Source organism: Pipra filicauda, unplaced genomic scaffold (genome assembly GCF_003945595.2).
Source record: "Pipra filicauda isolate LSUMZ 115617 unplaced genomic scaffold, ASM394559v2 scaffold52_size3558583_pilon, whole genome shotgun sequence".
Taxonomy (NCBI): Eukaryota; Metazoa; Chordata; class Aves; order Passeriformes; family Pipridae; genus Pipra; species Pipra filicauda.
Genome location: NW_024104676.1, coordinates 1,230,124 through 1,256,541, shown reverse-complemented (window position 1 = coordinate 1,256,541; position 26,418 = coordinate 1,230,124). Strand labels below are relative to the sequence as shown.

Below are 26,418 nucleotides of genomic sequence, written 5' to 3'. Positions count from 1 at the left end.
GCAAAACTGCACAAGGCTAAACAACCACCCTGTGAATGTGTAGGGAAACAGGGTTCCCTTTCATTACAATTATAATGAAGGCAGCTGTTATTTGAAAGTATGGGAAAACCTTTTGCAGAAGAGTAAAAGCCAATTAAACGCATCAGCCACAACAACATCTCTTCCTGGTCACTCTACAAAAGCAAATAATGTTTTCCACTCACTCTCCCAGGCCTTGCAATAACATTACCTATTTGTTCACTGCCTTTTTACCCTACATACACTAGTTTCATTTTCTCTTCTATCTCCACTCTGTCTAGATTCCCTCTGCTCTGACTGATGTTGGCATATTATGTAAAACATATCAGCATGCTAGCAACTTTTCTTCACAGTAAGAGACATGAAATATGTTTTGATACAACTGCTATAAAGCCACACTGCTGAAATTCCCTATGACAGAAAGGCTTCAACACAGGCTTCAGGAACAGCTTTATATAAATCTAAATATTGCTTCTAACTGCTCTGATACAACACAACAAAAAGCAGCATGCTGAGACAAATGGTGCCAACATCTCCTGGCACAGATCCCTCTTCATGAACCTGTGTTGCTGTGCCGATAAGTCTTTCCTTTGTTGGCAGATATCTGATGGCTCTGTTTTCTCACTTAGGAATTAATCTGCGGGACAGCGGATTTTGCCTTCTAATAAAAACCTGCTGATTCTTAAAGAATTACATCCTCTACTTTTTTATCTCTTAAACCACTGACTACGGCTGACAAAGAAAATATTTATGTGTTTAAGTTTCCTGCAGAACTGTTTAACCAAGACCAGAGCCCAGACTGCTTTGGGAAAATGGCTAATGAATTATTTGAGCTAGACTTAAATAATAAGAACAGCTCAATCTAAGAACAGATCGTTTCTTTATGATGTAAAGCTGTACTTTTCTCTGCAAAAATGTCACGAAGAACAGTTTCCAGTATGAATTTTTTCTGCTTTTTAAGTCAGTTGATCTTTAAAACTTTACCATACGTTTGGCACTCCAACAATATAAAACACTACCACAGAGATTCAAATTAAATATAAACACTTCACTGCAGTAGAAAAACTTACCACGTATTAGGAGACTGTCAATCGAGTAGGGAAACAAAAAAGTTACATTTTGATACAAAAAATGGTTACATTTTACTCAATCGTTTTGATTGATCTAAGCGATGAATCAAAGCAGCTTACCAATGAGGACACTCTTCGTCCAATTATTAAAGTTTCGGAGGTAGAATATGCGAGACTGGCTACGTTTTTCCAATCCAACTTCTTGAAGTTCATTATAATGTGCAGCTACAGCTTGCCCGTGGCCTGTCTCAGACTGCAGAAATGACAGGAAGGAAGAGACTCAAGCAGTGAATTTTCTTTATTACTTTTTCATTTAATCAAAAGACACACATGTTCAGTTCAAGAATTTAAGAAAGCAAACAAGCAATACTTTGAAGAGCACCATCATTATAAAGAGATTTCCCATACGTGTCCTGATGCTCATGTCCTTTAAAAATTTAATCCCTTTTTCAGTTCATTCAAGTAATTTCTAAGGGATGATACCCAGCATCTTTCCCTCAGAGAAATACTTTCAGTTCTCTAATACTCTCACCGCTCTCAAAGAATCAGTTTCACTTCCCTTAAGCCTGGGACTGAAGAAAAGGATGTTCCTTCTCCAGGAACTTGAAGACTGTTCAACGAGCTTGTTTCAGAAATTCAGTGTTTTCATTGACAGAAGTGTATAAACTGCCAATTTAATCAAAATGCCAACTAGCCAATGCTGCATAAAGCCCCAAGTGGATGAACCCCACTGCCAGAGTTTTAAGCAGACCATGTTAAGGGAATGAGGAATCACTTAACAATATATTCTATCTCATGCTTTACAATTAGCTACAGAAATGTCTTTGATTTAGCCTTAACTTTAAATACTCCAAGAGATTTCTGTCCCATGTTACAAAGAGAAGCAATCTACACCCAGATATTATGCTCCCAACATCTCTTCACCTTGAAAATAATCTTCAACTATATACATGAAATGAAAATAAATTATAAATAAAGTAACAGAACACAGAGAACCAACACAAATTCTGTGAGGCACAAAAGCATTTGAAATAACAGTATAAATCAGAATGAAGGATTCTCAGTTAAAACATAAAAACATGCTACAAAGCCCAGACAGTATGAATCCATACAACCATCAAAAGCATTCCCCAGAGTTGACTACAAAAGCAAATTTCCCAGGATCTTACTATTCAAATAGCTGTTCCTCAAGGGAAAAGAAGGTTTGACTGACTTTAAGATAACAAGTGAATTCTTCAGTGTTTCATATACATATTTGCTAACCTTCAGAACGAATACAGAAGTAGTTGTCTGGAATCTCCATGACCCCATCATCTGTTTATTACCATACCAGGCTGACTGATACTAACAAATATTTTGACCACTTCTTTTTTAGGGTAAGCACAGATGGCTCTCTGAATGGCAACTGAAGGTGACATAAGTTAGAACGGCTTAGACAAGTGTGGGGAACATACTCATACAAACCATTAACATCTCAGCTGCAAAGAGCCATCAGCAATAACATCTAGATGCTGGCAGATATGTTCAATCACTTCTCTCCACCCTTAAGCTACACAAAAACAATGTATTTCTTGTTTATCTGAACCTTATTCCACATTGTTAAAAAGATGAAAGGGTTCATAATGTTTCTACCACAGCGAAGGGCACCCTTTATTTTACCAGACTGCTTAGCCATAAATTAACATCCTGGGAAAATTCTGGACAGAGAAACAAAACGTTAGGTCAAAGACATTTTCAAACTACACTTAAACATCCCAAAAGGTCAAAATTAGACTGGATATTAAAGCATCGGTTTCTACAAGCTCATACATAAAAAACGACAGCATCATATAAAACATTACCGTTTTCACCCTCCCAATTAAAAGGGCATATATTTTCTGCTACTTTTGTAGTCTTAAAAATCTTAAATCTTTCAGTACTTCACTTTGTAAACAAATTAGACTTAAGTTATATCACAGAGGATGCAGTTTGCAGAGTTTTGTAAACTATACAATACCTTACCGATGAAATGAAAGGACAAAATTATCTTATGGAAGAACCTCCCAAGCACAGGTTAACTGCTCTAACACACAGCATAACAACATACACGAGATCTGAGTTCAAGATACAGGACTTGGACTAATGCCAGTAAACCCTACACTACCAGACTGCTACCACACAAATGATGGAAGGACAGTCTTAGAATTAGACTAAGCACGTACTGAGACTAACATTCTGATTACCAGCCCTCTTTCTCTTCTGTGAAGACAACATAATTTGTGCACCTGTTATTTTGCTAGGAAGCTACCCACATACTTTGATATTTGGTGTTTCATGCTGGTTCACATATGCTTAGCATAAATATTTTCAATCTTTTCTTGAGCTAAGGCTTTGAAAAAAGGATTTGAAAACAACTCAAAATAAATGATACTCACTATTTTCTTCGGAGGTTCATCTGCAGAATCTAAATTCTTCCTCTTTGCTCTACCATCGTGATCACCATGACCACCTTCTTTTTCATTTGCAATGGGCTGCACTGTACCTGAGGTGGAACTGTCACCTTCACCCCCACACCCAAGACCCAAATCTGACTCTGAAGTACCAGGTGTTTTTTCCACTTCTTCAACCGAACTCTTCTCTACTTCCTGTTCTTCTGTCTTGGTTACATCAGCCATTTTTGGCTGGTTCGTCTCCTTGTCCACTGATCAGAATGGAAATCTATAGAAGGGAAAGAAACAAAACACCAAAGATTTTCAGTGTTGAATTTCACTTACTGGTGGTTACAATCGTGACTTTCAAACATAACACTGGTATTATAAAAGCATAACATGCTTTTGCCCTACACAACATATAGACTTCAAATTTGACTAGTTATTTCATAAAGAAAGCACAATTAAATACTCAGAATTTCAAAGTACTCTTATAATAAGATCAAATTAAGATAAATCTTTACTCTTCATGTTTGAGTCTTTCCTAAGTATCTTTCCTAAGTATATGATTCAACTGCAACGTGTTATTGGTTTTGAGACTGTAAACTCCCTCTTTCCCTCCCTGTAAAAGGTAACCTACAAATCACTTTTTTTTTAGAAACACGAGTTCTTTCAAATTAGTAAATTCATTATTTAACCTGATATGCTTTAAAATGGAGGTCCTCAAGATGTTTTTTTTATTAGCAAGTTTTCATATCAGTTGTGGATTTTCCAGTTTGTCAAGAATACCCACTATGCTCCAAGCCAACCTGGAATATTCAGTTGCAGCTGCATTCCCGCATCCCTATTTCACAAATACCCACACAGCCCATAGGGCTGCAAACCACTGCCACAAAGCTCATTTGGTCTGTAGCACATCCTAGCCTTCTTTACACTTGTTCTTCTTTCACCAGTTCTTCTTTACACCATCATCAGGACACGGGGCATCTACTTTGTAGTAAGACACAGGAGGGGGCAATTTGGCAACTCCTTAACAAAAATTTGGCAAATCCATAACAAAACCCATGCACAGTCCACCGTATCCAGGCTCGCCTCTTACTGCCAGAACACATCCATTAAGGGGGCCACTACACAGAGACACCAGAGCAGCTCTCCTCAAAACAGATGGCCTCAGAGTGCAACTTGTAGAAACAATCTCTCCACTACGCCGCAGCACCTGACTCAGTCTCCAAAGCAGCAGCAGCGCACCCTTCCTTATGCTCACGCGGCTATTCCAAGCAGATGGTTTGATGGGCTAAATTGTGAAACGATCCGACTTTGACAACCAAGCGCCCAGGGGGAGCAGAAGCTCCTTCGCGGGAACAGCCGGAGAGCTCAAAACGCCTGGAGCGTGGGGAAGGGGGGGAGAGGGGAGGGGGAGAAAAGTGGGCGAACGGGTCCGCCGGCCTCGGGACGCGCCCCTTCCTTCCCCTCCCTCCCTCCCTCCCTCCCTCCCTCCCTTCGCCCGTTACCCGGCCGGGAGCCCTCGGGAGCCCTCGGGGCCTCCTCGCCCGTTAACGGCGGCGCCGACGCTTCTCTGCGCCCACCCGGCCCCGCTCACCCCGCCCGACCCGGGGCACCGCCGCGGGTCCGCCCGGGGGCAGGCAGGCAGGGAGGGAGGGAGGGAGAGACGGAGGGAGGCCCGGCACTCACCCGGCCCAGCGCTCCGCCATCCCTGTTTGAGGAAGTGACGAGCGTCACGTCCGGGGGATGGAGCGGGGGAAGGGATGAAAGGAAGGAGTGGGAAAACACGGCGCTGCGCGCGCGCGGTGTACCCTGGGGAACCCGTGAGGGGCGGCTGAGGGAGCTGCATGTGTTTAGCCCGCAGGAAAGGAGGCTCAGGGGCATCTCGTCGCTCTCTACAACTCCCTGAAAGGAGGGTGCAGTGAGGCGGGAGCCGGTCTGTTCTGCCGTGCCTGCAGTGAGAGGCCCAGAGAAAATGGCCTTAAGCTGAGACAGGGGAGACTCAGATTTGATATTAGGAAAAAAAAAATCACTGTTAGTGTGGTCAGGCATTGGTCAGGGAGGTGGTGGAATCACTGTCCCTGGAGGTGTTGTAAGAGGCGTCAGGATCTGCCGCTCTATGATGGTTTAGGGATTACAGTGGCAGGGCCGGGCGGACGGTTTGACTGGGTGATCCCAAAGGTGTCTTCCAGCCTTGACGGTCCCACGAGAGGCGGCGGAGCCCGCGCCGGGGCACAGGGACTACGGGCCCCAGGGGGCCGTGCGGGAGGGGGCGGGTCCGGCGCCTGCGCAGGCGGGGCCGCCGCAGGGCCTGAAGGTGACGGTGGGGACGGGCGCTGCCGCACGTTGCGCGGGGCGGGCGGGAGGGGAGGGGGCCCGGGCGGTGTGTGTGTGTGTGACGGCAGCGGCCCGCGTGGAACCGTCACGGGGCCCCTGAGGAGCAGCGGGGGCCCGGCACGAGGTACCCGCGCGGCAGGGACGGGAGCGGGAATGGGAATGGGAACGGGTGGGGAGAGAGGGAGGGAGCGGCGGGACTCGGCGGCCCCCCCCCCGCCCGGGCTGGTAGGGGAGTTGTGCTGCCCGCGTCTCCCTCCCGGCTGCTTGCCCTCTGCCGACTCCGTCTTGTCCGGCGGCGAGAGATGTCGGCCGCGACACGAGAAGCGGGGTGGGAGGTTGGTTTGTTGATAGAAAGATGAAGCTGTAAATACAGAGCCGAGGGGCCTGGCTGTTCCGTGTTGGGCTGCTGCTGCTGCGGCATCAGAGTGGGAAGGAGTGGGTTTGGGGAATGGGATCTCGGGCTGTTACGTGACTTCCTCACGAAGGGCAGCGGAGGGCCGGCTCCATTCTCGGCTCTCTGGTGACAGAACCCGAGGGAACGGCTGGACCTGTGTCAGGGGAGCTTTAGGTTGGACAGTAGGAAAAAGCTCTTTGCCCATAGGGTGGTTGAGCACTGGGACAAGCTCCACAGGGAAGGGGTCACGGCTCTATGCCTGCCAGAGTTCAACAAGTTTTGACAGTGCTCTCAGGCACATGGAGTGATTCTTGGGGTGTCCTCTGTAGAGCCAGGAGTTGGACTTCGATGATCCTTGTGGGTTCCCTTCCAGCTTAGGATATTCCATGATTCCATGGTACCACTGAAGGGCAGCAGGTGGATTGTGCCCCATAGAGGGGTTCTCTCCCATGATCTGTCTGTGTCTTGGCTTTTTAGACTGAAGTGGCTGTATAAGTGTTTTATTGTTTGATGTTAGTTATGGTTCTTGTTAGTAATCTGCTTCTGATCATTAACTATATCCAGGGAGTTGGACTGAGAAGTCATCAGAATTTTTGTTAAGGCTGTTAAGTGGGTTTATGTCAGGTATTACAAACTACATGTTCAGCCTGACTTATGTCCATTTCTGAAATGTCCTCCACTAACTGTCCCAAAAGAGAAAATATTACTTTGGACAGTAGTACATGAAGTATCCTAGAATTTCTTACCAAAGTCAGTTCTTAAACTGAAAGTGTTCCTCAATTTATCTAATCCCCAAGATGTCATTGCTGTTACAAGTATAAACGTAAAATGATTTTCAAAGTGTTACTGCTTTGGGAAGAGATAGGGAGAAGGTTCCTCATTTGGAATGTGTTTTGCTGCCTGTACTACCAGCTTATATGACTTGCAGCTGCTCCTATGTGGGAATTGCATGCACAGAGGATAACATGTCCCCACCAGCCATCTCCTGTGGGCTTGACAGCAGGTATTTATCTCCTTTTCTATTCAAGGGCTGCTTCAGGTAAAAAGGGTATGACTGGCCTCTGTGGCAGCATTTGCTGTGTGAGAAGCACTTTGATCAGGGAGTGAAAAAAAAAATTTGATAATTTGGTTAGGTGGATATCAGGTGGCTGACACATGGCAAAAACTGAGTAGGCAAATTCATGTCAGAAATGTAAGAAGTTAAAGATTTGTCTGATGTGACTGTCTGCTGGTCTGCTTCAGAGCCTATGGCAGCTGGTGAGAAAAGATTTGATCGAACCTTTTTAAAAGGTTCTGTATAATTCTCCTGCTGTAGATGATCCTTTCTGCAGGTTAGCTGACCTAGCTCTGTAGGTGTCACTAAGAAACTGAAGTTTGTTTTTGCAAGACAGGGAATTCTCAATGTCCCCTAATCTCAGATAAGAGCCCTCAATTTGTATCTTGGCACACTTCTGGATCTGTAGGGAGTTCTGTCTGGTCTTGAAGATATGGTCCCAACAAATTTAATGACAAAAACAGGAAGATCACTGATTTTTAGAATGTAAAACTGCTAATTGAATCCAACAAATTCCTTTTAGTCAGTTAGTCTTGCAGATTCGAAGGATGATCCAACAGAGTTCTTTATAATGTTGATACATTGTGAACCCAGATAGTTGAAGGTGAAATTATTTTGAAAGTTGAATGGTGAAGCAAATTCATCATCAATCATCAATATTTCAGTATTAGGAATGGAATAAAATCACTGAAAGAACTGAGGCCTGGTCCCAAAACACAATTGAAATCCCCCTGGACAGTCAAGTGTCATTACAATAGACCAAAAAGATTTTGCCTTGATATGCTGATAGGTAACTACCTAGTTCCAACAGTTTAGATAAAGAATCAAACTTGGGGTCAGGGATTCTTAATTACTCTGATATACCTCTAGTAGATTCTTTGACTTGAAACAAATTATTTGTGCAGTATGGCAATAACAACAACAAAAGAACTGCTGAAATTACAGGACTTTTTCTTAAGTCTTGAGTCATGATACCTCTAAAAAACATATGTCCCTGTCACTATACAAAAATTCCAGTAAGAGTAAAAACTTACTATTCAGTTAAAAAATCCATATGATCTGTTGTGATTCTACCTTCCTAAATTAGGTTCAGTCTTGAAGGTACCAGTATAAATGTGTTAAGTCCAACATATTTTACCCATATTAAGTCAAAAATGTATCACTTCAAACTGTCAGGAAAATTACGGTTTAACCAGGTGTTAGCAGGCCAGATTGGTGTGTCTATTTATGTCTGTCCTCCCACTTTTGTCTGTTAAGGACAGAAGCCCTGTCTCCTTTAAGGCACTGGGATTATACAACAGAACTTCACTCTGGTTGGAACTTTGTGTTTCCTCTAAATATCTCCAATCCTTTCTACTCCAGTGCCTTCCAGCACTCAGTTTTCCCCTCATCCTCTTCAAAGTAGCTACCCAGTGTATGATTCAACAGAAAAAAATGAAAATATTTTGTTGTGTTTCCAGACGTGATGCTGCTTCTTCTAAACAAATTCATCTGAATCATAAAACGAGGTCTTATTCTGGTTGTGCACATCAGAAAACGAAAGTGACTCTTAGGTGGGCTATAAATTTTAATTACCTGGATCTACCATTTTATCTTGTTCGAGAACAGACCTTGACCAGGTGTGACAGTTCTTATATGAACAAAACAAGAAGCTGTGTGGCTGTGATTGTGGCTTTGTAGAGTGTTGCAGCAGACAATCCCCTGCAGCTCTTTAGAACTTGCATGGTCTGTCCTTGAAGAGGGGGATGAGGAAAGGGAATGGTGCTTAATGCAGTCAGGTGCTCATGAACAAATTATAAAACAAAGCAGTAGCTTTTTTTCCAATGGATGAATTTTATTGGTTATGAATAAAAATATGTGAGGGTCTTCACAGCAGTTCTGTGAGTCTCCCAAAAGTAGCTGGTGGAAGATTTTAGTAGGATGTGGTGGCACTTACCTTTTAACTGCAGCGGTAGTGCTTAGCCGCAGCATGTGCCAGACAGTTAATTACTTGCTCTTAATATTTTGTGGATTTAAAAATTGGCTTTGCTGATGTTAAAATAGATGGCATCTTTTGTTTCCTGCTATGTAAGGCCATAGGATAGTACATTCTGATGAGGGATGTTTCTGTGCGAAACACAAGCCTTGGACTTTGTTGGTGACATCTGGCAGAATGCAATGTACTTTCAAAGGTTGCAGTGTTGCAGAAACGGGATTCCTTTCTCAGTCTGAATTCAGCAATGTAGTAAAGCTGCTACTTCAGACTATGAGTAGAAATGTTATTAGGGTCTCATTACTAAAGTCCCATCAGAGCTCCTTCTGGTGTAAAGACACAGCTCTCTGAGTCTGATGCACTTTCAGACACTTGGAGATGCTGTCATTTGGTTTTTGCAAGTCCTCTATTCAAAAGCTACTGTGTAAGGCAGTCAACGGAATAGCGGGCAAGAAGGTTTAGCCCCTCGGGGATCACGACCTTAACAGAAATAGTACTTCTTTCATAAGAACTGTTCACATCCATTTGTAGACATGTTGGAATAGCATTTACTGAAAATTAGATGAAGAGTGTAGTTTTGAGCATGTGTGTGTGTGTGTGTTCTGTAAATGTTATGATCAGCCTCTTCACACATAATTTTTCAAGATATTCTGATTGATACTGCACATATTTCCCCATATGGAGAAGTTTGAATTCACAACAGAGAATTCAACACTTACTTTGAATATTTAGAAAAGATTTATACTGGAAGTGAATGTCTGCCAACAGTAATTCTGCTGAAAGATGAACGTTCTGTATTTTTTGCTGGGAAAAATGACAGCTTTTCAGTGTTTGAAAATGTGAAATAAATGTGGTGTGAGAATAAAAGAAAAAAATCTTGAACCTATTGCTTCCACTGTGAGCTCTGTTCTTGTGAAAGCTGGGATGTTTTTTCCAGTTTCATGCTGGTTTACTCTTATTCCCGTTTTGTTTCTAATTGTAAGGCTTTGTAGTTTTTCCTTGAGGATGTCTTTTGGAAGTCTTAGAAGCATTTTGGGCAAATTTGATGAGTGAAAGACTTGGTACTTGGTGTGGGTTGTTGTTTTAAGTGTTTTATAAAATTATTACATAATATGATTTGCATTTAATATAGTATTACAGACAATACTGTTGATTGCTGTTGGGTTATGAAGGGAAAAAAACCAGTGCGGCAAGACCTGTAATGTTCCAAGATGGCAAAAGTGGCATTTATCAAGACTAGAAAAGAAACAGATTTGGTAGTCACCATGAAAGGTGAGGCAGAAGGCTGTACAAAGCTGATTCTAAGATCTAAGTTTAAGGATATTCCTAATAAATGCCTTTTACAATTAGTCAAGATAAAGTATTTGAATACCTAAGATCTTACTCTGTGGTTACCAGGTGCCCGCCAAAGCTGCTCTATCACTCCCCTCCTTGTCTGGGCAGAGGAGAGAAAATATGGCAAAAGCCTGGTGAGTTAAGGACAGAGAGAGATCACTCACCAGTTACTGTCAAAGGCAAAACAGACTCAACTTAGGGAAGTTAATTGAATTTAGTACCAATCAAATCAGAGTATGATAATGAGAAGTAAAACAAATCTTAGAAACACCTTTCCACCACCCTTCCCTCCTTGCCAGGCTTAACTTTACCACCCGTTGTCTATCTCCTCCCCCTCCCGGCCGTGCAGGAGGACAAGGAATGGGGGTTATGGTCAGTTTATCACGCGTTCTCTGCTACTCCTTACCCTGCCACAGCATGGGGTGCCTCCCATGGGAGACAGTCCTCTACACACTTCTCCAATGTGAATCCTTCCCATGAGTTCTTCATTAACTGCTCCAGTGTGGGTCCCTTTCTATGGGATGCTGTCCTTCAGGAACAGGTTGCTCCAGCATGGATCCCCCACAGGGTCACAAGTCCTGCCAGCAAACATGCTCCAGCGTGGGCTCCCCACAGGGTCACTGCCTCCTTCAGGCATCCATCTGCACCACGGGCTCAGCTGGTGCAGCTGGAGCACCTCCTCCCCCCTCCTTCTTCGCTGGCCTTGGTGTCTGCAGGGCTGTTTCTCTTGCATATTGTCACTCCTCTCTTCTCTGGCCGCAGTTACATCTGTACAACAATTTTTTTTTCATTCTTTCTTAACCATGTTATCCCAGAGGCACCTCCACCATCCCTGGTGGGCTTAGCCTCGGCCAGCAGCAAGTCTGTCTTGGAGCTGGCTGGCATTGGCTCTGTTAAACATGGGGGAAGCTTCTGGCAGCTTCTGAGAGAAGCCATCCCTGTAGCCACCCCTCTAGCAGAACCTTGCTGCACAAACCCAATACCTCTGGTCAAAAAGGCTGAACTTTATATGTGTTAGTACAATTTGTTTTGTTGAAAGTCACTGTATCTGCAGTGTGTCTTCAGTTGTTTCATTACACTGTTCAGGAATAAATATTTTATTATAATTACAGAAGCTGTTTGAATTAAATATTGTAATTTAAATTGTATATGTCAGTAAAGTGCTGAGTGACTGGAAAAATTATGAATTAAAAAATGAGCTTGGCTACTAGAATCCGAATTACGAGTAGCAGGAAGTCTTGAGCAAGCTGGAGTTCAGTTTTTGTCTGTAACCTTTTGACTCTGTTATCAATCGGTGGCTCTGTTAGTGAAAAGAGATGTGCACAGCAGCTCTGAACTTTGTAACAAGAGAGAGCAGAACTTGATAAAAGAAGTATCTGAACTCTGAACATAGAACTAATAACCATATTTCTAGTGTGTTTCAGCATGTGTTAAAATGTAGAGTCAGAACTCTTGAGATGCTCAATAAAAGCTGAAGGTGAGGAATCTGTCAAAATTCAGTGTACTATTGCAAGGGAGGATCCTAAGAGATTCTCAAACAATGTTTTGGAGAAGTGAAGAAAACTGATCTGTGTATTTTAGTGTCTAACCCCTTATCAGTTCCATTGTGGGTTGTTTGGGGTTTTTTTCTGAGAGAGTTCAGTCATATGCAGGAAACTGCAGACCTGAGGCTTGCTTATATGAAGGACCTTTTGCAGCTCCCTTTAGTTATTCAGTAGAAACTTTCCACTGCTTTCTAAACCACAGCATTACAGAGATGCCCCACACACATGCCCCTTGACATGACCCTTGCCATGTCAAGGCCTCTGTGGTTAAAAACCCTCTGACAGAAAAACACAAGTGTTTTGAGGGTAATGAACTAGTGATACCTTGGGAGATACAAGGATGAAAGAGGCTGTTAGGATTGAGAGTTATTACCCACGAGTAGAATAGAAAGTAGAGAGAATTGGATCTTATTTTGATCATTAGCCCAAAGTGAAAGGTTGTGTGAAGAAGCGCATGAATACAGTCCCTGCTTTGAACTAACAAAAGGATTTTTTTACCTTGTTTTATCATAGATATATATGCCTATTTTTAAGCTTAGTTAAAGTCTATAGGCATAACTTCTCTAACTTGCTTATTGCAAACATCTGCAGAGTGACGAATGGACAAAAAAAATCCAAATCATATAGCACTTTAAAAAGCAAGTTTTTCTCCTTTCCTTGACATGTACCTACATTCTGAGGATGAGCCAGCAAATTTACACTTGTTGGAAGGAATCATAGCAAGTAGAGACCTTTTGTAGTACCACTCTGAGTTGTACTTACACAAAAATTCAGTAGAGGGCAGGATGGAACTTGTGAACCAAGGAACCAGCATAGCACTGCAAAGCAGGAAAACTAGAGTTAACAGATGTAATAGCACCAGTTATTAAAAACACAGTTCTGAAGAGCAGAAAGCACTACAAATGAAAGGATTGAGATACTTTCTTTTAGAAGCCTTTGAGAGAGAGCATTCACACTTTCATATAATGGTTAGCTACATGCAAGTTTAAGATCTAATGCTTTCCAACACAGAGGAAAACAGACTTTCCTGGCGTATTGACTGGATGCAGATCAACTATTAAGGCTTCTGTTTAGCATTCCAGATGTATAATTCAACACACAGGCATTGCATTAGGTTCTCCTGCTTTGTCTTCTGAATCCAATGTTCAGACTTTATACACGTCTACAAGATCTTTCATTTTTCCTAACCCAACTTCTTGTTGTCCTTTTTAATACTTGAGTGTCAGAAGATTGTAGTAGTAAAGATTGTTCTGTGTGCAAGGACCTTGTGAGGGTTTATTCTACTTTCTTGACTTTGGTAAGTTTGTTTTAACAAGAACAAGAGTAGTTTAGATAAAATAAGGGTAAAAAAGTTGTTGGCTTCTCTCCACTTATATCACTATTGAATTTAGTAATATGAGCAAAATCAGTAATATGATTAAAAAAATATAGCATAGCATTTATTAAGTGAAGATATTATAGAGGTTAGATATGATAGAGGTAGGGCGGAGCTAATATTTTAGAGTCTTTTGTCTGGAAGGGTTTACTCTTCATTTGTTTTAACATGATTTTTTACCAAGATTTAAATAAATTTCACCATGATTTATTTTGCATTACTCCCTTTAACCTAAAATATGGTGTTATATTTTTTAGATAGTTCTGAATGGCAGACAAAACTACGCAGCTAGTGATGCCCAAACTTCAAATTAAAAGCAAGTTTCTTAGTTTAGAATGAATAACAGACACTGCAAAAGTAGTAAAGGTTGAAATACGAATTCTAAATCATGTTCATTCATACACTCCAAGTACTACTACGAAGCCTAAAAAGTCCCTATATGCTGCCGTTTTCCTGTCCATGGTTAGTGACTGCATGCTATGCAGACACATTGCATTTACCAAGAGTTTTATAGTTATATTTTACATTGAGTTTAAGAAAAAATATGCTTTGCATGTGTTGCACTAGTATTACAGTGATTTTAAAATGTGTTCCCATATTTTTAGGCAAACCATGTATGTTTTCAGTTCCATTGTGGTTTTATTATTTTGGTTTATAAGCTTGGCAAGATGGTTTTTTTTTTTATTTAATATACTGTCAATAAGTTCTTGAAAAGAACAATTTAAATCTGAAAACAAACTTTGATTTTTCTTATTATATTTCGTAAAAAAGTAAGCATTACAATGGGGTTATTTATTAAACTTTGCTGCTTGGATGAGATCTCTGTATTTGCTTTTTATGCAGTCTGAAAGATGAGTTGAAAAGGATTTCTGAAAACTTGGTTTGTTTCCTTTCAAAATTCTTCTCTGTCTGCCACACATAACCCTCAAAGTTTTCTTGATTTTGCACTAAAAATGACAAGAATGTAAATTAATTCTCTGGTTTCATAGAAGGGTGCCTTGGGAGTGAAAAAAGCTCATGGTTTTTCATTGGGAACTCTCCTGTGGTATAATTAATGTTCTTTTTTTAAATAGTAACAAAACAAGTGAAAATGCTTTAAAGTCATCCATATTTACATATTATGTCCAGAGTGTTTCTAGTCTAATTGAGAATATAAACCAGTGTTCTCTATATATACTATGCCCTCAATTCCCTCAGATGCTTTCTGACCTCTTTTACAAAAGAACTTACACTAAGGTTTTTGCCATCTTATATCCACTCCCATTCTTCTATTTTAATGTCTCTGGTAGGTCATAAAACATTAATTGTAACAGGGTACCTGTTATTATACAAATTATCCTGATGAAAATTTCATCTGACAGCATCTCTGGCATGATTCCTCTTTCCAACAGCAGATCCACAGCAACCTCTGCTGTACCTATATGGGCCAGGCTTGTTAGTTCTGTGTTTTCCAAAGATCCCCTGTATCTTTTTTGGATAAAATGTTACCAATACATCCGAAGCCGATGACTGTGATAGTCACGTAGGCCAGCTTTGTGGCGTTAAAAGATCCTGAACTTTTGTTGTCCTCAGGAACAAAAAGCAAGTCTAATATCTTTTTCCTAGTTATCATTGGAAAGTAGAGTAAATGCAAGAGCTAGCGTGCTCCTGCAGTATATCAGATTTATGCCAAAGCTGACCTAAATTAAAACAGAAGTAGCAAAGGTTGTTAAACAAAACCTCCAGCATTGTAATGAGAAGTTAATCTATACTTTTCCTTAAGAGGTCACTAGAGCACTCCCTTTTCTCAGGGGCCTTTTAAACAGCCTGCCATGAGACAGAGGTACCTTCAGGAACTAAATGAACGTCCAAGAATCCCAACCAGGAGTTTGGCCTGAACAGCCAAGATCTTTACAGCTCAGTTCACAGCCAGCTGGAGATACTAGTAAATAGGTAGCAGGGATATGACAGTGCTGAAGAGGAGACCTTATCCCACAAGTGTTTGTATATCGTTTCATGGTTTGGCTAACTAGTATCTATTCAGGAGCAGAGAAAAGCTATATTTGTCCTTAGACATAATATTTTATTCCTTTGTGGCATTTTTAAGAGAAAACTAATATAGAAATCTAAAAGGCTTTAAAGCCCCATTCTCCCTGCATCCCCTCTGTCCCCCCCAAATTCTTATGCCACAGACAAGATGCTTTTCTACCTTGGTGTCTGGAGCTTCTACTTCATGTTTTAGAGTGATGAAAGAGCTAGTTTCATATTTATTTCAACTTCCAACCAAACTTATTGTGCACTTTTTCTGTCCTCTTTAAGAGTTGTTTGCATTGTTGAGCCAAGTAATTAAAATATTACAATTGAGCAGCTGCACCCATCACCCCTTTAAAAATATTTGTTTCTTTAAAATCAATTTACAGAGTATACGTTATATTAATCTGTTATTTTGTTCATGTGCCTTTCCTGTAACCATTATAATACTTCCCTCCTTTAGTCTTGCAGTGCTTCTGGATGGCAGTGTAATCGTGAATGTATTGACGCTTCAGAAATTCTCTCCTTTGTTAATTTAGATAAGCAAAGCACGTACCTATGAATCACAGTAAGATCATTAGGAAAATTCTAACCTTGGTTCAAAAAGCATGTTTTCTTTTATTCTCTAAAACATAAGCACTATCATATCTTAACCTTTTCTTATATATCAAGGTATTTTTCTTCTCCACATTTTTAAAGTAAACTGTTACTCAGAATATTAGCTAGAACTGTACTATCTGTGCATACAAGGTGCAGAACCTTTTCAGGATCTACTTTAGATGGTTACAAAACCTTCCTTTTTGACCAGCCAGGTCATGCATCATGGAGTAAAAAAACTAATTAATGAGTTTCAAGTCCATCTGAGGATATAAGAACCAAAAAAAAAGGTGGCATGGCAAGTCTTGTAATAGCCCCGGAAGCTCTGCTTTAAAGCCATTGGTGTCGTTCTATTTTTAGGTCTTATATGGTGCATGTAACTCTGTGAGCAAAGGCCTTGAAATTCATTTACAACTGTGTTAGTACTGACCAGTGAGCATTGAACACATAGTGGTGACCCATTGCTCCTTCACACTAAGGAGAATGGAAGCCATTTCATACCCCAGTGTTCTGCAGCCACTGCAGTGAGTCAGAGGTGTTACACAGTGTTAATTTTGTGCTCTCAATAGGTGCTGGACAGCAAAGCCTAGAAATGGTGCCTTGAGAAGTGCTACTGTATATACACTACATAGAATGGAAAAAATGCTTTTCAGTTTCTTGGTCCTGTACAGAAGAATGATGTTCTGCCAAGGCTGCTGGAATGTTTATGACTCGAAATCAGAGTGCTCAGCATGGTTTCCCCCATGCTGCATGGTGACCGTTCTCAAAGCTTGTTTAGTACAGGTATTTTTCAATGAGGTACCATCCACTGAAAGTAGGTGAACAGTGGAAGTCTGACTTAAGAGCTCCCAGGTTCCCATAGATGGGTATCCTTTACTGAGTCTGCTGGCTGGATATTGTGAAAATCTTCTTAGGGCAGATGCTCAGTGTTGTGTGCTATTAGTGAGAGGGGAAAAGAGTTCTCTCTGGAGAGTGTTATCCCTCAGAAAAGAAGTGTGAGTGGCAATAGGCTAGGAATGTAGTTGTCATCTTCAAGTTTGTTGTTATAATTTCTATAAATCAGTAAAAGTAGTTGGCATATGGCAGAGTGCCATCTGAACACTTGAGTTTTGCTGAGTGTTTTCACTACTTCTTGTTTTGAGAAGCAATTGCATTTGGATTTAAGAACTCAGCAAGAATCTCTGCTTCTTGTAAAACAAGAGATATTACAAGCAGTTGCTCCTTCCAGTAAAGCCCTACAGAAGACTGACTCGTTGAGAGCCAGTACCTGTAGCTGATTTATTGCTCCGTAAGTAGCAGCACTTCTTGATTCCCACTGAGTTCATAACAGGACTGAGTAGCAGCTTCCTTACATAGAGACACAAATTCCTCTTTCCCCTATTGATGCAGTACCTCCTGTTAGTACAAGTTCAACAAAAGTGGCTTTCTGTCCTTCACAAAGAAGGTAAAGGTGCCCAGGGAGTTTGAAACCATTCCACTTTTTCTCACATCAAACATTGTAATTATAGTAATTGCAGTTAATTCAAGCACAACAATAACATAAAAATACCTAGAAAACAGTCAGGAATGTTCCAACAGATGCATTTGTATTATGAAACTTTCCTCTCTTGGAAGAGAACAGTAATTCACAGCTGAGGAACTTCTCAGTTATACAGAAAAAAATCTCCCATTAGCATGTCAGTATTCAAAGATGAATTTATACCATAACTTCTTCGGTAAGCAAGGTTTCAGGCTGACCAAAAATCTTCATACTGTTAGTTTGCTGTTGTTGCTATTTCTCTAAATGTGCCTTTTTTTTTTTTTACTTCAGCAGAGTCATCAATGTGTTGAAGACATATATTTGAAAGGTGGGGAACTAGTGGAAGAGTTGCAACTTTTTGAAGATACAAACCTTTGCGTACTTTTCTTGTTGCATACCTGGAAAGTAATAAAGGGTATGTATCATTTCAGGTTTGGTTTTTTTCAAACTTCTGCCTATGTTATAAATTATTGATCATTTTCAGCAGCCTAGACAAATTCACTATCAAAGCACCTGACTGAAACATACCTAAAGCTACAAGAGAAGGGGAAGCAGATATGAAGTTTTAATTAAATTTGAATGATTTGAATGTTATGACAAGTAAAAATAGAAAATTCAAAACTTGTAATATAACTAACTTAGTTGGCATTTGTTACATCAATTAGTGTCACTGGTGTTTTTTTTTTGGAGGGAAGGAAAGTTAGTTCTGTAACTTGCAGTCATTGTATAAAGGAAAAGAGAGAATATTTTATTCACTAGTTCACAGTATGCATTTTTTGGGGGAAAAATTACTTCTTGTTGTCTATGCATGCCGACTTTCTTTGTGGGGAAGTTCTCAGTAGTTCTTTGAACTTTTGTGAGTAACTGGTAAGTATTCAAAATCATAAAGTTAAACCATTAAAATATTCTTTGCATTGTAGTATTTGGAAAATTTCAGTTCAGTTTTGCTCATGTTAATGCATAATATTCAACAGTACCTTCCTCCTTCCTGATAGATGTATACTGTCAGGTTGTTACAATTAGGTTTGTTACTGTTAAGACATTGGTTGATTATCAATAATTACTTTCATAGGGATTTTTTAATTGTATGAACTTTTAGTTCAAAATAGTATGGAACATGAAAAATTATACCAAAACTAAGAATGTATTGACACCAAAAATTAATTTTGATTGCACTCACTTCAGTGAGTTTATACTGCATTTATGTAGGCTCAAAGTATCACTCAAGCTATCACTTGGTACTCTAAGTGAAGTTTCAAGTGTGACTTTTCAGTAACTGTGCAAGATTCTGTAGAGAGAAGCAGTAGATAGCACTAAACACCTAAAAGTGTTTTTAGAGAGTAGAATGAGCATCTTAGCAGTGAGGAGTGTATTAAGTGAAGGGGCCATTTTAGTTCAGAATGCTGAAGAAACGAGATATAAAATTATTTCCTTGACTCTGGAGGATAACAATTTCTTCAAAGAAAGATAAGGAACCCTTTTTTAAGCAGACGAATAGAAAGCCATTTAAAATTTGAGAATTTCAAGTGGCCTTGGAGCAAATAGAAATCAGATTATTGAAATGCAGCGTGTTTACTCTTGTTTCTTCTCTCTAGAAACTTCGTCGACAGTTTGTCAGAATGCAGCGGAATCTATTACATGGTGCATCTCAGCTGGCGCATGGGACCTGTTGGTTTTTTCCTCACACTACTGTCCTTCAGTGCTTAAAAGGACAGTCCATGTTGTCTAATGTGGGATGCAAAGTGATTTTGGCACTGGACCCCCCTAAACGATGTCTTCATGCAGGTGCAGCACACTTTGCCTCAAAGAAAACTGCTTTTCCATCACAGCCAGCAGACACTCCTCACAAAGAAGAGAGAAATCCCTTGCCTTCGGCCACTGATACACCCAAGCAGAGCCCTGCAGAGTCAGATCCTTTAGATCCTGATCCATTACAAGATAAATCAATTAGTCTCGTTCAGAGATTCAAGAAAACTTTTAAACAGTATGGAAAAGTCATGATTCCAGTGCATCTTCTGACTTCCACTGTATGGTTTGGATCCTTTTACTATGCAGCCATGAAGTAAGTTGATATTTTGTTGCAATGCACAATACCACGGTTGAATTGAGACTGACTTTCACAGGTGAAAGGACATATAAATTATTATTGCACGTAATGGGGAAATGTGGCTACATTTTAACTAAAGTATAAGGTTAATATTGAAAGTATATAGGGTTCATGAGAGTGTCACATACATACTGCTGTCATCCAGTTATTGCTGTGTACCAAGTGTGTTGCCAATGTTTGAAGGAATGCTCATCTCCCCAGAATTATGCATGGATGTAAACAGCACTGAAATTATTAGTAACCTCTTAAAAGGTAAAGAGAGGGATTTGGAATCCTGATTAGGTGAGATCTTCATAGACCTTTTCTTTTTTTGCTGTTGGACTTCGGGGTATTTCACCACTTCTTCCCTGCTTCATCCCCAGTCTTCCCTCATCACTGGATTTTCATATCATTAACCTCATTTAGCTGTTCACAATCTATGTATATCCTTTCCTTTTTTATTTCTGTTTCCTGTCTTTCCTACCATCCACTGAAAAAATTGCTACTGTGGGCCAGACTTTTTAATTGGAAATTAAATATTTGTGTGGTTGAAAAAAAAAAAGATAAATTAAGTATTCTAATTTTAGTTTCTTTTAGTTATAGCATGGGCCAGATACTGCTCTGGAAAATGGCATTTATTAGAAAAACATCACTACATCAACTATAAGCTGCTAGTTTGCTAGTTCAGATGAAAGAGGTTTTATTCATCTGCAAATAGTTTTGCTAAATTTGCTAAATATGAGCAAATGTTTATCTCTGGACTGCTAATGTTGTATATTTAATAATAGAAAGCGTGAAACAAGGACAGTTCGTGGTGGCAAGGATGGGACACTGACATCAGAATGCCTTACTGCACAAGTGTTTGTTTTAGTTACTCTAACCAGCTGGCATAATTGCCCTTTCTGGGAGCTATAGATCCAAATGTCATTCTAAATTTAGCTCATGTCAGAGGAATAAAGGTCTTGAGCTATAAAAATATTTGCTTTGGATGAATTCAGGTTGATGCTTACATCCAGACATTTCATATAGAGTGAAGATTACTTTTCTTGAAACTCTAAAGCTAGCTGCTAAAGTAGGTATTTGGCTGAGGAAAACAAATATTTAACTAGAAACTAATTATAACAAAGCTTCAGTTTGTCATGCCAGAAGAGCAGGACCCTGTTGAAGTGGAAAAATAACTTTCAGAATGACTGCTCATGATACGAGACTAAACAGTGGCGGTTTATGAAACAGCACGGTTAGTACTGTCTGTCACATCTTACTAGGTCTCCATTTTCTACTCTGGCAATAGGCCTTCAGATTCTAGGTTCTAGTAACTGTTAGTAAATTACTGCCTGTTATTGTTCCTGATGCTAAAGCGTCTGCATGCTCAGAAGAAGGCTTAAATTATTAGGTAGAAATGGATAATGATACTAATAATGCAGCATCTCTAAATATTGGAAACTCAAGTCTTCTATAACTTCTGTATACAGTTTTCTACTGTAATATAAAGATGGGCTTTTTTTTTTCCTTTGGTGCTGATGTTAGCTTTCCTGGCTTTCGAATAGAAAGAAATTGTGATAAGAGCTCCCTCCACCCATCTTAACACCTTATGTTGACAAGGGAGAGCAACTGAGCACAAAGCCCCTGAAGTCTTGTCCATATAACACATTGTTTCCTCTTCCTTTGCCGCATTCCATTTGTTTGATATATTTGAAAGTCAATGGAGAATGTTGTCTGAAATTTTAAAAAGAAAAAAAAGTAATTAATTTTAGGCAAAACAGAACATGAAATTGAGCCTGCACAGCTGGAGCCTGAATAGCTATCTTACCACCTTTATATCTACTTACCTTCAAACATAAACTGGGACACAGGTGAGTTAGAAGCTACTCAACCCAACAGGGATAATATAAATGGGTCACCTTTTGGAATGCTGAAAAGAACATTAATTTGCCCATTTGTTCAGAAATATAAATCCTGTAAGTATATTGCTTAGATGAAAAAAACGCTTTGCTCTCAAATTACAAAGTTTGTGTAATAGAGTTAAAGAATGGAAATAGTGCTCTCAATAACTGTTCAGGTTTCAAATTCCAAATCAAGTTACCAGCTTTTTTCTCTTTTATAGTGGGGTGAATGTTGTTCCATTCCTAGAGCTGATTGGCTTACCAGACAGCGTAACAAGCATCCTGAAAAATTCCCAGGGCGGAAATGCACTAACTGCATATGCATTGTATAAAGTAAGTATAGTTTGTACGTAAGCTCTAAATCTTGCCTGGTGAACTAAACAGGGTTTGCTCATTTACAGCAGAAAGAATTCATTAGCTTTCTTTGATAGTTACATATACTTGAGCATTCCTTTTTGTAGTAAAAATATTCACATGCAAGCTGGTATGTGTTGTGTGTCCTTCAAGGAGTCTATATGTATTTCTAAAATAACTTCTTCACTGCAGAACTATTGTGTGCCCTCTGAGATTTAATTACAACTAAGTTATTCTTCTGTATCCCTGACATAATTAACAGGGACAAAGAGGTAAAGCCTAAACACCTCGTTGAATTCCAGATAGAAGTACAGTTATTTTTATCCTAGAGGATTCTCTAGTTTCTCTTTCTACCTTAGTTGTTCGTCACTGTCAAGTACTTTCATTGTCTGTTTGAATCAATTAGTTGCATTCAGGCTTGGGGGGGTTTTTATTGCTTTATATGTGCATAGTCTCTGTATACAAGGTATTGTATTTGCTGTACACACCACTATTTGTTTTGTTTACAAATGTGATGTGCTTCTTACCTGTTATTTAAAGGGGTTTTCTTCCCAAACAAAATGTGAAAATACTACTCTTCACAATTATTCCTGTGCCTAAAAGAAGACCAATAAATAAATGTGGTTAAATATAAGGATGTTGTTATAGCTGGGAGATTTGACAGTGTTGGAAGAAACTCAGTGTTCACATACTGTTTGTTCTGAATTGCATTCTGAGATGCCTAAAGCTTGTCCCACAAGCTGCATGGGGAGGGTTTGTGTGGTGGTGGTTTTTGTTGGTTTTTTTTTAATGGAAATCTAATGCCCTTGCTGGCTCTGTCAAAATGATACTTTAAGTAGAAGGTATGCATTTCTGGAGGATGCTCTGTAAATTGGCTTATTTTCATATAAATTGAAGATATCTTTAAAAGTTGCCACTGGTCAAAATAAATGTTCAACGTTTAAAATACCTATTGCTGTATGTTATTGTCCTGTTTTATTTATGCAGTGTGTTCTTTGATTTCTTTAAGATTGCAACTCCTGCCAGATACACTGTGACTTTGGGAGGAACATCCATCACTGTTAAATATCTACGTAAGAGTGGCTACATATCCACACCACCACCAGTAAAGGAATATCTACAAGACAGGATGGAGGAAACAAAGGATAAAATTACAGAGAAGATGGAGGAAACAAAGGATAAAATTACAGAGAAGATGGAGGAAACAAAGGATAAAATTACGGAGAAGATACAAGAAACCAAAGATAAAGTCTCATTTAAAAAAATAAAGGAGTAGAAGAGATGCTTAATTTCTGGATATATCAAACAGCACTTTAACCCTTTGTGAGGCAGGATATGCAAAGTGCACTTCTGAGCTTTTTTTCTTTTTATTCTTTTTGTTCTTTTTCGTTTTTTTAACTTTGTCTGGAGACTACAATTGCTATGGGGATTTAAAGGTTGAAGTTCCCTGGGGGAGAGGTTGTGACAAAATCTCAATTTACAGAAGGAAAAGTGAATCTCATGCTAGAAGTTAATATGTCCATTGGTCATAGTGTTAACAGTTACTCTTCCCTCTTCTTTTTTTTTTCCACGCCCTGCTTCTCAAAATGGAGATGGTTTCTGCCAAAAGCCACTGCTTTATTCTTCTTCCATCGTAGTGCACAGCCATTATTCCATTAGACTCTGAACCTTCCATTAAATGAGAATGAAGATTTCTCTATTGGGAAAGGCAACATATTTAGGTTTTTAGAGTATGTGGACCCAAGCCTCTTCAATCGTGATCATCTCTCAGCTTGGAGACAGACCATTGTCACTGATACTGCACATGAAGGAATCGATGGATTGATCCTGGGATAGCCAGAATGAATTACAATGGCTACACTGACTTCAGCTGGGCTATGATAGTTTACAGGTTGAGACTATGAATCTTTCTTGGACAGTGCATGTTCTCAGAAATCTCAACTGAAAGCTATAGGAAGATAAGTTAATCACAGTAGCCATACTGTCAAGTATACTTTGTTTCCTAAAGATGATTTACATCACTAAATGAAATTAATCAATAATTGTATATTGAAAACTAGGATTTGTTTATTGTGTTAAAGTTTAAAAACCTGCTCTATTTCATTCTTGAAACAAATAAAAAGCTTGAAAGAGAAGTTTATTTGAGAAATTGCTGTACTAAGGGGCTTTTAAAACACATAGAAAGTTAGACTTAAACCCAAGAGTTCCTCCTACGTTTCAGAAATCCTTCAGACTTCAGTAGAACAATTTGAGTAAAATAAGCATGATTTTTGAGACAGTGATCACAGTCTACCAAATTTTTTTTTCCCCTAGATTTTCTTAAGTCAAGCAAACATTCATAGCTGAAGGCTGAAATGCTGCCTCAGAGATGTCATAAAGGACTAAAGTTGAAACTGTTCTATTCGACTGGGCAGACAGACTTCTCTCGGTCTTACTCAAACAAGGCTAAATTGAAAGTGTGTTTTTCCTGTTTCTACTACAGATCTCACTTGGTAGCAACTCTGCCTGTGTATGTTGTTTAACCAAAGGTGCTTTTTTGCAGGGGTTAGAGGGAAGCAACAGAGTTGGACCCTGAGCATTGTAATTGACTAGAGTAAAAGAATATAGCTGATGAACTATCAGCTCTGTCCCACTGTCCTGTTTTCATTCAAGTCACTGAGGGCCTCTCCGTGTTTAAGTGAGTTGAGCTTCATTAACTTAATTGTGCAGGATTGATTACATACTTCTCTGCCTCTGTCCACATGTCAAATAGTAACTGCAATCTAATGCCTACCTCACAGGGATGTTGTGAGGAATAATCATTGTATATTCAGTGACCTAAAGATGTAAAGTGCCATGTTTCTGATAAACATTATTAAAAAAAAATATTTCTGTGAACTCTTATGATGCTAAGTACTACTGTAGGGTTGGAGTTAAGAGTTGCTATTTTATTTTTCTGTTTTGGTGTCCTTTTCCTTATTGTCCCCATGCACACGTTCTCCTGCTGTTGGCATTTTTTCTGGTTTTCTGCTTTTGGGGGCAGTGTTACCTGTGTCCTGCAGAATCCTGCAAAGCCTGAAGTCTGCCTCAATAATATTGCATGGTCATTCTCAGTCTGGGGCCAGATGTGGGACCCTCTTGATGCAGCTCACAGGATCCATCTCTTCTTTGCATGTGGCAGGGATTGCACAGGGGCACCTTGGTGTGCTACGATGAGTTTGTAGCCATCAGGCATGTTAGAACTTGTTTGTTACACAGGGTACCCCCCTCTTCTTGCCCTTCCCCTCATCCAGCTGGCCAGTGACCACTCCAGTGCTTACATGATCCATCACTACTAATGCTAAGTTCAAAAGCTATGTGCAGTTGACTGCCCTATATGACCATTTCTGCATCTGCAGAAACAGCTCCCAGTGACTATTGGCAAATGCTTCCTCTGTGTACTGTTCAGTCAATTTTGCAGCATGAACAAGCTTAAGTTTCTGGGACAGCCACATCCTCCACCCAGGATGTCAATTAACAAAGCACACAATTACGTGGATCGATCTGTACAAAGCGGGAGAGGAAATCTTCAGGGCTTTGAAAATCTGACCTGGAGAGCTTTTGTGACAATTAGTCAAATGCTTGGTTGTACTGGTGAGCTTGTCTCAAATTGGCCTCATCTGGAATCAATGCATTGCCTCATTAGCGCAGAGACCAGCTGGGGAGTTCCTGGGCCCCCCAGTGAATGAATGTTGGTCCATTGGGTGCCCAGCGGGTACCCAGCTGCACTGCAATTGTAACTATTGCATAAAGTTGACTTTCATCCTGTATCTCTCTTATAAATTAATTTCCATAGGTTGTGCCACAATACTAGGGTGCAGTTCTTGTTAGTGACAGTAAGACTTAGTGTGACTCTGCATGGCTGGAGGGGCAGTGTGCCCAGGCTGGGGTAAGGAAGGGGGAACCTGGGGACAACACAGGATCTTCTCTTACTGGTGCCCAAGCCAGCAAAGTTGGCACACTTGTGGCAGCAGTGTCACTCAAGGTGGAGCAGCATCAGTGAGTGTCTTCGGTAGCACAGAGGAGCAGGTGCCGTGGCCTGGGAAAGCAAAACACTTTGGCTGCAGCACCTAGAGCTGGCACTGAGGCAGCCCACAAGGGACTCAAGCAAGGGAGTGCCCAGCAGAGTGCCAAGAGTCCTTGGTGAGGTGAAAAGCCCAGGTAGAAGCCCAGCAGCACCTTCCATTGCCCACAGGACCATTCAGTCAGTGCTGTCAGGGGTTGTCTTTTTCCCTGTCAGCTCAGCATCCTCAGGGCTGTACTTTTACCTGTCCTTCAGGCCCTAGAGGGGTGGGTGGGGGTGGGGTCCCTCCACCTCTGCAAAACTTCAACAGTCTGGTGAGACCAGGACTAAGGCATCTGTCACCTCATGTACAGCAGAGAAATAGCTGCTTTGGCAACTTACCATGCTTCTGTCTGCTCCCGGCCTCACACGTAACAC

General features: G+C 40.3%; 2 protein-coding genes and 1 long non-coding RNA gene across 10 annotated transcripts in view; 1 reads left to right on the top strand and 2 right to left on the bottom strand.

Annotated features, from left to right (window-relative positions):
- RNMT (RNA guanine-7 methyltransferase) overlaps positions 1 to 5,261 on the bottom strand; it is a 17,438-nt gene extending 12,177 nt beyond the window's left edge. The window contains exons 1-3 of one of the 4 annotated variants that reach the window (XM_027742936.2): positions 5,189 to 5,261; positions 3,503 to 3,785; positions 1,209 to 1,341 (exon numbers count right to left, since the gene is read on the bottom strand). In XM_027742936.2, the coding sequence (XP_027598737.1) occupies positions 1,209 to 1,341; positions 3,503 to 3,742 (373 nt within the window). In that variant the 5' untranslated portion in view covers positions 3,743 to 3,785; positions 5,189 to 5,261. Of the gene's footprint in view, positions 1 to 1,208; positions 1,342 to 3,502; positions 3,786 to 4,194; positions 4,546 to 4,712; positions 4,974 to 5,188 lie in introns of those variants that run through there. The other 3 variants (XM_027742935.2, XM_027742937.2, XM_039387086.1) reach the window with 3 other exon arrangements.
- Positions 5,090 to 24,836, top strand: FAM210A (family with sequence similarity 210 member A). 5 transcript variants are annotated; one of them, XM_039387089.1, is made up of 5 exons: positions 5,090 to 5,123; positions 17,928 to 18,051; positions 19,232 to 19,698; positions 21,827 to 21,938; positions 22,969 to 23,248. In XM_039387089.1, the coding sequence occupies exons 3-5, from the start codon at positions 19,256 to 19,258 to the stop codon at positions 23,233 to 23,235; spliced, it is 822 nt and encodes a 273-aa protein (XP_039243023.1). In that variant the 5' UTR covers positions 5,090 to 5,123; positions 17,928 to 18,051; positions 19,232 to 19,255; the 3' UTR covers positions 23,236 to 23,248. The 5 variants fall into 5 exon arrangements, with proteins under 5 accessions (XP_039243023.1, XP_027598751.1, XP_027598745.1 ...); XM_027742950.2 differs by lacking the exon at positions 5,090 to 5,123 and adding an exon at positions 5,403 to 5,816; XM_027742944.2 differs by lacking the exon at positions 5,090 to 5,123 and adding an exon at positions 5,882 to 5,960 and having other exon boundaries at positions 22,969 to 24,836.
- LOC120324430 lies at positions 21,164 to 26,418 on the bottom strand. Its single transcript, XR_005565735.1, has 3 exons — positions 26,383 to 26,418; positions 22,487 to 22,555; positions 21,164 to 21,438 (listed from the first exon to the last, which is right to left on the bottom strand). It is a non-coding gene; the product is annotated as an uncharacterized LOC120324430 (long non-coding RNA).